Raw genomic sequence first — 12,280 nt, 5'->3', positions numbered from 1 at the left:
ATGCTGACTTGTTTAATAAAAAAAAAAAAAAAAAAAAAAAAGAAATCTGACTATAGGTACCACACAGCACAACCTTTAACCAACTCACTGAACCAACTGTATAAACCTGCCTAGCTTTCTTTTTTGCAAGCCAATCTGAAATAAAAGAAAAAAAAGACAATCTGCGATGCAATCCCTTCCCCCAAACAAAACTAGTGGATACAAAAATACAAGTAACTGATAGCATTTTAAAACACTGCCTTCTAATCACCACTGCAGCAAATATAAATCCTGTAATTCCTTCTGTCTAATCCCAACTGGGTATATTTTCCAAGTCACTTGGAAATTCACTAACAAGCAAATCAGAAGTACAAAATCACACAAGAGAGTGGATTTCCCATACAAAATTCACTCAAACTCTGGCATTTTCATTGGCATTTGCAAAAGCATTTTAAAAAGACTCAAAACACATATATTTCATTTAAACATTTATTTTTAAGCTGAGGAAGTGTTATTATTCATTCAATCTGTTGGCATAACAATCTAAGAATATATATAACCAGCAAGTTGGCAAGAAACTAATACGAGAATCATAGTATGTATTTCCTTAAACAAGAAATAAAATTCAAATAGAACATCCTTTCAGGCAATTTTGTAATCCGGATCCCATTCTAGAATGGAGAATATTCGTAACTGAGCTCAATATACATTGCACATTACTGTATAAACAGCAGTATAGTAGATATATTGATGATACAAAAGTGGAAAACACACCGTCCCTACTCTTATGTTAAAATCTTCTAAAGGAAGTAAACACATAATATCAGCATAAATATTTACATTCCCACAACTACTTCCAAGTCCAAACCACCATCATCTCTTGATGAAAACATTGCAACAACTATCTACAGAGTTTCCCTTGTTCTATTCTGACCTTTCTCTAGTCCTGTCTTCTCCACATGGTCCCTTCCAGTACACTTACAATAAAATGTAAAACTCCTTAGCTCAGTCTCCAAGTCCCTATGGGCTCTACCTCTGATTCCTCTGTGGCCTCCTTTCGTCCCATTTTCCTACCTGGTTCAATGTGTTCCAGTCACATTAGCTTTTTTTTTTTTCTCTGCTGTGAACACAAGCTTAATATTGTCTTAAACCTTTTAACTTTCTCTTTCTTCTGTATCAACCTGGTTCCTTAATAGTTGGATTAACACAGAGATTTCAAATATCATATTCTCAAAAATGCTTTATCTGACTACCTTGTCTCAAGGAGTATCCAACTTCCTACTCATCACCTTCTAAAGGTGACATCATCCTGTTTATTTCCTATAGAGCATTACTTTCTTTCTGAACACAGAACAGTGAGGTTGCACATAGTAGATACACTGTATAAATATTAAAATCACTAAAAAACATTCTCATGAACTGTAAAATAAGTCATGACATATGAATTTGAGTTCCAAAACTGTGCACAGCAGGGCCTACTGATTAAAAATACCTACCTACATCTCTATTTGCCAATATTTTGGGGGAAAAAAAGGAAACAAAAAAATTAATAAAACCACAAATCCCCAAACAAAACAGAATATATATTTTATATATATATATATATACTTTTTTTCTTTCTTTCTTTTTTTTTTTTTTTTTGAGACAGAGTCTTGCTGTCTCACCCGGGCTGGAGTGCAGTGGTGTGATCTCAGCTCACTCAACTTCTGCCTCCCGGCTTTGAGTGATTCTCCTGCCTCAGCCTCCTGAGTAGCTAGGATTACAGGCATGCGCCACCACACCCAGCTAGTTTTTGCATTTTTAGTAGAGACGGGGTTTCTCCATGTTAGCCAGGCTGTTCTTGAACTCCTGACCTAGTGATCTGCCTGCCTCGGCCTCCCAAAGTGCTGGGATTGCAGGAATGAGCCACCGTGCCCGAACTCAGAATATATTTTATGGAAGAAAAAGCATGGCAGTAGTCAAGGAATCCAAAAGTTACCTGTAAGTAACTTGAGCAAGTCAATTTCATTTCTCTAGGCTTCAATCTACTTATTTGTTCAACAGACGGGTTATATTATATAATTTTAACAGAACTTTACAGTTCCAGTTCTAAAATTCAATCCTTTGAAATAGATTCCTCTAAATGAAAATCATGAAGATTCTCTTAAATTTTCATGGTTTATAATCTGAGCTCAGTGAGGAAAGAATATCATGCACTCAATTATGGCCTTCCCATCTGTTTGTAGATTATTTTGCCCTAACTACTACTCCTTTTTGGAACCTCATTTTGGGTTCTTTCTATTACCAATTCCAAAGTAGGAAAAAATATTGAAACTTATAAAATTTCATAAAATACCTAACATATTTCATAAAATTATATTGAATTATATAGTCATTCCTCCTTTAGAAAATAAAATGCTCCTTATAATGTATGTGTGTCAAAAATACTTAATCCAAGGGTACTCAGAAGAATCAGTTTTTACACATGCATTTAAAGACATTTGTTATCACTGCTTTCCAAATACCATACAAAATAAAAAGTCTGTAGGCTGAGCGTGGTGGCTCAATGCCTCTAACCCCAGAATTTTGGGAGGCCAAGGCAGGTGGATTACCTGAGGTCAGGAGTTTTGAGACCAGCCTGGCCAACATGGTGAAACCCCATCTCTACTAAAAATACAAAAAAAAAAAGAAAAAATTAGCTGGCCATGGTGGTGGGTGCCTGTAATACCAGCTACTCGGGAGGCTGAGGCAGGAGAATCGCTTGAACCTAGGAGGTGGAGGTTGCAGTGAGCCGAGATTGCACCATTGCACTCCAGCCTGGGCAACAAGAGTGAAATTCCATCTCAAAAAATTAAAAAAAAAAAAAAAAAAAGTTTGTAGAACTTTGTGTTCAACTAAATCCAAAAATTTCTCATGGGAGAAATACCCACTACTATCACAACTGGAAAAAATATTTTAGGAGCATGATGTAATGTAAAGTTCACAATAATTTTTTTATAAGATAGAGGATGGATATAACCAGATTAATAAGGGGGACAACTTTTAAAATTAATAAAATAGTAAAATTACAATTCAAATGGATCAATGACACTGAAGAAACTGATTGTGAAAAACCTATATATAATATTGTCTATAATATTATAGGAAACAAGTTTAGAAGATGCAGTAGTAGAATTATTATGAGGCAAATGAAATGCAGGCAGTAGATAGTGAAAAAACAAAAAACAAAAAACAAACAAACCTCCTATTTTATAACATGCAATGACAGGCAGCCCTTTCAGCACTCAGGGAAAATCACCATGGAACTACTTTCATGTACAGCTGAGGTACCCAAAAATACTAGACATAAGAAAATCCTGAAGTACTTCATATAGAAAAACCTATAAAAATAAAAATAAATTCTGTAGCAAACTTAAATTAGTTGACTACTATTATAACATGGCATTACAACTGCATTGTGAAACAAAATCAGGAGTTGTACCATCCTGCATTAATGCTGGAAAGATAATGCACTGCAACCCTAGGTTTATAAACATAGACACACAATAACATAAATTAAAAAATGAATTTGTGGTTGTTTGAGTATCTCCATTATTTTATTATTTCCATTCTTCTACATTTGCAGCCTTTCACTGATTCATTTTTACTAGCTAGAAACTGGGAGAAGGAATTATTCTACTAGTATATTAGCTTTATTTCCTTATATTTAATTTCTGTCCACTTTTAAGTTTACTACTTGATAGTTACTAATACATCAAAGCCAACAGTGATCAAAAAAAACACTTTTTGCCCCGAAGGCATCAGCTAAAGTAAATGCGTTTTGGCTCCCTAAAAGAAATTTCAACTGCAAATCTGGCAGAAATAAGCACATCTTACACAATATCAAACCAGCTATATACTTCGCCTCACTAAACACATGACTCACTACTAACGACAAAGCAGAGTGTGACAGAGTTGTTATGTAACCTCATTCTAGACTGATTAAGGCCAAGGCTCAACGAAATGAGACAGCCATCCTTTGCACCCTTTACAGCTTATCCTCGGCCTCAATATTTGGCATTTACAGGCTGGTGTACATCCATATCTTCCAAAAAGCAAGATTTTTAAAACTTCAAAATGACATGCTCAGTGAGGAATACATTATCATTCAGAATGAAGAGAAGCAAATGTTTTATTATAAACTATGCATAAGGCAAGGAGCTAGATGCTTTCCTGATGAGATCTCATTTAAACTCCACACTGAACTTGAAAAAAACAACTGTGCAATGTCATCTCTGTTAATATCCTATTAAAATTACTAAAGGAAAATATAACACACAGCCCCTTTAATAGGACTGATTTGAATGAGAAGGTAGGAATATAGCATGAGGCTAAATCTGCAATAACAAAGTCCATCTCCTCTTAAGATGTTCTTTAGCAGCAAAACCTAGATTTCGTATCAACATTAATAGTAAATGTGGGGGACGTGGAAAAAAACTATCAACCACTCACCATAATGCATGTAACAGTTTCCTTTGGTGGGATCCAGCTCAATAGCCTTCAAGAAGAGCTTTTCAGCCTCACTCTTACGACCCTTGAAAAAGAGAGAAAATGGATGATTCAGCAACGGATCATGAGGGATTCTTCACTGCCTGAGCCTAACTGAAGTAGCCAAATGTCTACTTGGTAATCATTATAGGAAAGAAAAAAAAAAAAAAAACATTTTGTTTTTATCTAAATGAGGATGATCAAGTGAAAAGTGTTGAGAGAGAACACTAAGGTCTGAACCCTGGAAGGTATGAAGAATATACAACAGAAGATGAGAATGGCCTACCAAAAACATCAGGCCAGGAAAGCAAGAGACAAGGTGGAAAAAAAAAAAAAAAAAAAAAAGGTTTCATGGAAACCGGAAAGACAAGACAATTTTAAAGAAACATTATTGTCATTTTCTATTTTATTTTCTGCCTTTGTTTCCTCTTCATTCCTTCTTTTTCTTTGTAAAGAACTGTGGCCATTTTAAATTTTGAGATGATTTTGTTATCCTTTATGTAAAAAAGAAGTCACAATTTGGTGAATCTCAAGCAGCTACTATTTATCCTCGCTGCCCTCATTCAGGACTAAAATTCTGCTAATCCAGGATTTAATCTAAAGCTAGGTCACCTTCTTTGTTGTAGTTTTAAGTAAATATTACCATCATATGCACAAGAAAAAACAAAAAAATGGGAGAATGTTTACATACAACAAATTGACTTTTCATTAAAGAATACCTACAGGGGAAACAGATTCTAAAAGTATACATTCTTCACCTAGTTATCGCCTCTGAACCACAGTTACCTCCACTGTAACACAGAGGGATGGCACAAGACAGGAGAACAACCCTAAGAAGCACTTTCATGGAACAGTTCTATCTTGTTCGGCATGGTTGGGATGAAGATGTACAGTGACTGTGAAGGGCAGTAAGGCACTGTGTGGTGCCCAAAGCCACAGACCATGGTAAAGACAAATGACCTCATCTGCCTGTTCCTAATTTATATACTGTCTACCTACATAAACTTCAGGCAATGTTTTTTTCTTACTTTGCGTATATTTTTAAAACTGTTAGAGGTATATAACTAACCTAATATGCTACATTAGGGGTGTCCAATCTTTTGGCTTTCCTCGGCCACATTGGAAGAAGAAGAATTGTACACACATAAAGTACACTAACACTAATGATAGCTGATCATTTTTTTTTTTTAAAGGTTCATGCATAACTTATAAACATTCATAAAGTTTTAAGAAAGTTTATGAATTTGTGTTGGGCTGCGTTCAAAGCTGTCCTGGGCTGCATGCTGCCTGCAGGCTGCGGGTTGGACAACTTGTGCTACATGCTAGGCAGCTTTGACTCTTTTCTCCATACTCCCTCTCCTTTTGTTCATTCCTTCATTTAAAAAATAAACTCACTGTTGCTACGTCCTTCATTAACTCCTTATTCTAGTAGCTAGGACATAGCCTAGTGTCTCTAACACCTATAGCTAGTGATAAGCAAAGGATCAGATAACTGACTTCCTCATTTTTTCTATCAATTCAGTAATGCTCCTCTATTCAATAACTCCTCCTTAAATCGCAAATCTTGTCAAATACCAATAATTAAAATTTTTAAATTCCCTGCAATGTTTCCCACAATATTTTAACTTCAAAGGAAAGCACAGACAGAATGTTTCCTATACATACACTTCATAAAGTTACAAATAAGAAGAATTAGCAAGAATCTTACCAATTAAGTTTCCCTAAATAATTTAGTAACTGTAACAAATCAGGCAGCCAAATGTATGAATTAGGAGCACAGATTCTAGGAAAGCAGAACAGCTCCCATACTTGTTTAGCTATGTGACCCTTGGAAAATTATTTCACCCGTAACTATAATTTATTTAATACAAAAACAAAGGGGGGACAGGCAGAGCATGCGATTTTTAGGGTAATGCAACTATTTCATCTGATATTATAATGGTAGATACATGCCATTAAGTACTTGTCCAAATTAATAGAATACTCAACACAAAGAGCGAACTGCAATATAAACTGTAGACTGTAATTCACTCAACTGTAACAAATCTACGACACCAAAGTAAGTTGATGATAAAAGGGGAAACTGTATATCTGGGGTTGTGGGAAGGTGAGGAGGTTTATGGGAACATGCTGTACTTTCTGCTCAATTTTTAATAACCTAAAACTACTCTAAAATAGTCTTAATTTTTAAAAAGGATAATAGTAAAACCTATCTCCTAGGATTTCTGATTTATCTGATATGATACACGTAAATTAACTATTATACTACCTACGTATATGTTTGTAATAAATGTTAACTGATACTTTATATGTATATATACACACACATATATTTGATAGTATGCAAAAAATGCGGAGTTATAAATGACAAATAACGTATTTAGTTTTATATATAGCCCCCAAAGCACAAGGTCATCTGACAAATCATCACTGGAAAGCAATATACAAAGAACTTGCAAAAAATGATACTTTAAGAAAAAGGATATAAAATGAAAGCTATCATCAGTAAAGCACTGTCTATACAAATGTCATATACAAAGATTTAAAAAGGAAGCTTCCACTTAAGTTTTAAGAACAGAAGAGAAGGAACTGGCTCTTTTATCAATGCCACAACAAACAGGGTAGTAAAAATCTCTCTGTATAGTCCATTGGCAAAACAATATTATGAGATTTTTAAAACATGCAGCAAAACTCAAAGGACAGTACCCTCTTGTTGCTCAGTAGATCAAATGTTTAAGTGCAATGAGTCTCACGCTTTCCTAGATGCAAAATAACCACATTGAAGGCCAGAACATTCTTTCTGACATTGTACCATCACACAAAAATCCATCTTTCTGATTTGATCACTATTTATTTAGCCAAGTGCCAAATGATAAAGAGGACAAGACAGTTCTCAGGAGAGTACAGTAAGCCCTCACTTAATGTGGTCAATCTGTTCTTGGAAATAGCAACTTCAAGTGAAATGACATATGATGAAACCACTTTTTTTTTTTTCCTCATCAGCATTATAACAAAACAACATCAAACAAAACAATGTTATTTCAAGGACCTGCTGTTCATCACTTTGCTTTATTAAAGTTGCAGTGTCCAAGAACATATCAACTATGTTAAGTGAAGACTTGCTGTATATAAAATTAAAAGCCAACCAGGGATAAAGGTTGCTGGTTTGTAGGAGGGAAGCATGAGGAAGAAGAGGTAATATTATGTTTAATCAAATTTACTATTTCAACTGTTATTGTTCTAGATGGTTGGCAGTTAAAGTGAAGAAAAAGTCATTTCTCACCAGACTTTTCCTTATGTCTTTTAGATTATGTCAGCATTCTGCACAAACAAGCATTATTCCTCATTTTGTTTACTGGCTGACATGTCTGAACACAAATACTGGTTCGGAAATGAAGAAAAAGGGACTGTATTGAGTATTAAAAACAACCAGTATTTATTAAACTCACACACACACACACACACAAAACAAAAACAAAAACAAAAAAACCACCATCCCAATTAGGAAAGTGCCTGGTCAGGTCCACTCTGATTGGCATCAATAAAACATAGAAATGTAAGAGAAATGTTCAGTAAAGTTTGTTTAGCCTAATCTATAGCATGGGATCAGTATTAAGCGAATTCATTATGTTTTCTTAACTAAACGGGATGCCACTACCACTGTTTAGCTCAGGTGCCCGGCTGAGTGGATGTATAAGGCAAGCAGCATTTCTCCCAATGACTGATCAATGGTTTATCTAATTACAAAATACACAATAGAAAAATACATACATATTGTCATACACACACACACAGTCCTTCAATCATTTCTAAAACTCCCCTTAAAGCAGGCAGAAATATTAAATATAAGAGATAATTAGACTATTATGGCTTCAGCTTAAATTGTTTTATTTTTAAAAAGTAAACTATACTCAAACATTTGTCCCTTATCTTTAGTGACAAATTATTTATCACATCAATTACCCAACTCTGTAGTGTGTCTTGATAACCACAACTCAGAAATATTTTACCAAATGACACCTGAAGGCACCAAGCCCTTTCATTGTTGCATTGCAATATGATTATGACTTTGTTTATGTAAATATGCATTTTTATATATTTAAATATGTAAATTTTAGTATTTCAATTCATAATAGGAAATATGTGTATTTTGGTCTTCATTCCCAATTCCTGGTACAGAACTTCTAACATCCTTGTAGTTTCTTGAGCTATAGGGGTGCTAGGAGAATCTTTTGCTCTAATATTTGGTCTTTTACCCTAGTTTCCTGATACACAGCTTCTAATTCTTCAAAATTTTCTAGGGAATAGAGGTGTCTTTTGTTCTTATGAGGCAAATTTTGATAGGCTCCTGGATGAGGGCTGGTCACCAGGAAGATCAAGCCATGATTAGAAACTCGGAATTTTCAGCTCCAACCCTTCCCACTATTCTCTGGGAAGAGGAGAAGAGATGGAGGTTGAGTTAATAATTTATTAGGCCTGCATGAACAAGCCTCCATAAATATCCCTGAATTACAGGATTTGGAAAGCTTCTGTACTGATGAATAAGAACATGTCTATACCCCAGTAGGGTGGCACAACTCAATTCCACCAGGACAGAAGTTCCTATGCTAAGGATGTTTCCAAACCTTCCCCTGTGTATCTCTTTATCTGGCTGTTCAATCGTCTCCTTTAAAATATCCTTTGCAATAACTTGGCAATAGTAAGTCATCTGTTTTCCTGGGATCTGTGAGTCACACTAGCAAACTGGACCTGGGAAGAGGGTCATGGGAACCTCCAATCTGTAGTCGTGTTGTATAGAAGTTGTGGGTAACCTGGAAACCTGCAACTTGGATTGGCACCTAAAGTGGGGCAGCAGTTTTTTGAGACTGAGTCCTTAACTGTGAGGTCTGCGCTAACTCTGGTTAGTGTCAGAATTTAATAGCAGGGCATCCTGTTGGTGTCTGCTGGACAACGGCTTGGTTTATGGTAACTCTGATGATTGGTTTGTGGGGAATTCTCGCATTGACACTTGCGTTAGAAGTGTTCTAAGTTGAGAGCATAATAGGAAAAAGCAGTTTTTTTCTACTATACATAAATATGAATATATAAATACATTTATATGGTAAATATATAATACATTTATATGTAAATATATACATTTATATATAAATATATGTATATATACACTTTTCCCCCAAATGTAATTAGTGCATTAATCTTGTTCTATAAACTAACACAAATCTTTATCTTTTCTTCTATAGCCATCCAAGTATTCCGTAAATACAATAACCAGTCAACATATAAACAGGCTACTATGATTTCTTTCCTTTTTCTTTTCTTTTTTGTTTCAGTGAGACAGAGTCCCAAGAGTCTCACTCTGTCACCCAGGCTGGAGTGCAGTGGTGCGATCTCAGTTTACTGTAACCTCTGTCTCCTTGGTTCAAGCCATTCTCATGTCCCGGCCTCTGGAGAAGCTGGGACTACAGCGTGCACCACCACACCCAGGTAATTTTTGTATTTTTAAGTGGACATGGGTTTTCACCATGTTGGCCAGGCTAGTCTTGAACTCCTGGTCTCAAGTGATCCAGCTGCCTTGGTCTCCCAAAGTGAGATTACAGGTGTGAGCCACCATGCATGGCCCTATTTTCTTTATATAACTTAATAACTTATAGTTGCTACTTAGTTATTGATGTTCACATGTTATTAGTAAATTACAGAGCTGTGAACAAAGTAGTAACTTCTCCATTTCATATCTGGAAAATGTCATACCAGCTAAGCTTTCTAAAATGATAAAAATAGTTCTTCCGAACTAGCTCACATTCTCAAATATTTATATCTTAACTGGTGATTACCTATACCTTCAGCATCAGTAGGAATACCAACTAAAACAAAATCAAGAACAAACCAGAGAACTTCATTTCAGTGGTCTTACTCTTTATTTAGAGGCTGCTTCAAGTCTGGGGAAGGAACAGTCTCTTAAGTAGTGTGTTGTAGCAGCCACTTCCATATGTCTGGTGTTTACTCTTTGGGAATTTCTTAAAATTATGAGTGTCTGTTATTTTTCACAACCAATGCAAATCATATTTTCATTTCACTTTCAAATGTTATCTCTATACGAATAACAAATATGAAGGGGAAGCAGCTGATAAAACAGGTCCAAAAACTTATGTGCAGTTTGAAACATACATTTAACAATGCATTATAGTTAAATGAGTGTAAAAATTTGTGATGGGCCGGGCGCGGTGGCTCAAGCCTGTAATCCCAGCACTTTGGGAGGCCGAGACGGGTGGATCACGAGGTCAGGAGATTGAGACCATCCTGGCTAACATGGTGAAACCCCGTCTCTACTAAAAAATACGAAAAAACTAGCCAGGCGAGGTGGCGGGCGTCTGTAGTCCCAGCTACTGGGGAGGCTGAGGCAGGAGAATGGCATAAACCCGGGAGGCGGAGCTTGCAGTGAGCTGAGATCTGGCCACTGCACTCCAGCCTGGGCGACAGAGCTAGACTCCGTCTCAAAAAAAAAAAAAAAAAGCCTGGGCGACAGAGCTAGACTCCGTCTCAAAAAAAAAAAAAAAAAATTTGTGATGACCATAATTTACAAATAAAAAGAACATTATTTGATAGTTTAAAAATTTTTTTTTTAATTTTATTGATACAAGTATTTGTACATATTTATGTGTTACATGTGACATTCTGTTACATGTGATATTCCGTATAATGACCATCACCTTGAGTATTAATATTTATCATTTCTACATGCTGAAAACATTTCAAATTCTCTCTTCTAGCTATTCTGAACATACAATACATTGGTGTTAAGTACAATCACCATATTCTGCTATAGAACATTACAACTTTTTCCTTCTATCTAATGTTTGTGCCCATTAACAAACCTTCTTTATCTCCCCCTCTCACTACCACACACACACCCTTCCCAACTTCTTGTATCTGAGTCTTTTTAAGCATCACAGTATTTTTATGTGATATGTCTTCAGGATAAAAAAGTGTTTCCTCCTCAAACAAAAAAAGAAACCATGAAAAAAACCCCTAACAGTTCAACTTATTCTTATAAACCAAGATGATTTATATAAAACCATTTAAGCGTAATGGCCTCTCCCCAATGTTATATACTATGAGTCAGAGCTAACCTTAATTAGAGGCAAAGTAAAGGGACAGGGGCAGTGGTAACTTTCATGATTAAATGGTTAATCTGCATATTACAAAATATTTCCCCATCAAATTGTCAGATACCCAAAATGTGACCATGAGTTTCATTTTCTTAGGGCTAGAATAGTACATCTTCTGGAAAGCTTTTAAAATATAATAAATATTATATAAACATCATAAATAGAAATTACAGAATAAAGCTACCTGATACAGAAATGATCTGGCTGAACAGTTAACTGATATTAATGTTTGTCCTCCCTGAATTATCATTCAAGTCCCACTTTCCATAAATGTCTGGTCTTCTGTGCCCTCTTTTCCTAAACATTCTAAAGTAGAGGCTGGCTGAAAGATACTTATAGTGTCATAGGACCTAAGCTGATTGAAAAATTACATCAAGTGACACCAAGGGCAGCTAGAGGTCAAAGTGAGTGCTTCACACTGTTCAAGGACAACATCCAGATTCAGCGAAGAGACCTCACAAGGGAGGAATGGTTCTGTGGTATGCCCAGAACAAGGCTGGACTCCTGAGCAAAGCTTCCCTGAAGCCCATACTCAGTCCCACTGCAGAGCCATCAGGCTTTAAGGTGGTGTTAGCTCAGCTCAGATGGCCAGGACAGCCTCCTTCCCAGCTTTGTGAGCACCATTGTAT

At 35.8% G+C, this 12,280-nt stretch overlaps 1 protein-coding gene across 2 annotated transcripts in view; it reads right to left on the bottom strand.

Moving 5' to 3' along the window:
* Positions 1–12,280, bottom strand: part of TMTC2 (transmembrane and tetratricopeptide repeat containing 2) — a 460,161-nt gene that overhangs the window by 112,874 nt on the left and 335,007 nt on the right. For both annotated transcript variants that reach the window (XM_011934133.1, XM_011934134.1), the window contains exon 9: positions 4,450–4,531. In XM_011934133.1, the coding sequence (XP_011789523.1) occupies positions 4,450–4,531 (82 nt within the window). The remainder of the gene's footprint in view (positions 1–4,449; positions 4,532–12,280) is intronic.

Source organism: Colobus angolensis, unplaced genomic scaffold (genome assembly GCF_000951035.1).
Source record: "Colobus angolensis palliatus isolate OR3802 unplaced genomic scaffold, Cang.pa_1.0 Scaffold131, whole genome shotgun sequence".
Lineage (NCBI taxonomy): Eukaryota > Metazoa > Chordata > Mammalia > Primates > Cercopithecidae > Colobus > Colobus angolensis.
This window is presented reverse-complemented; position numbering and strand designations above follow the sequence as displayed.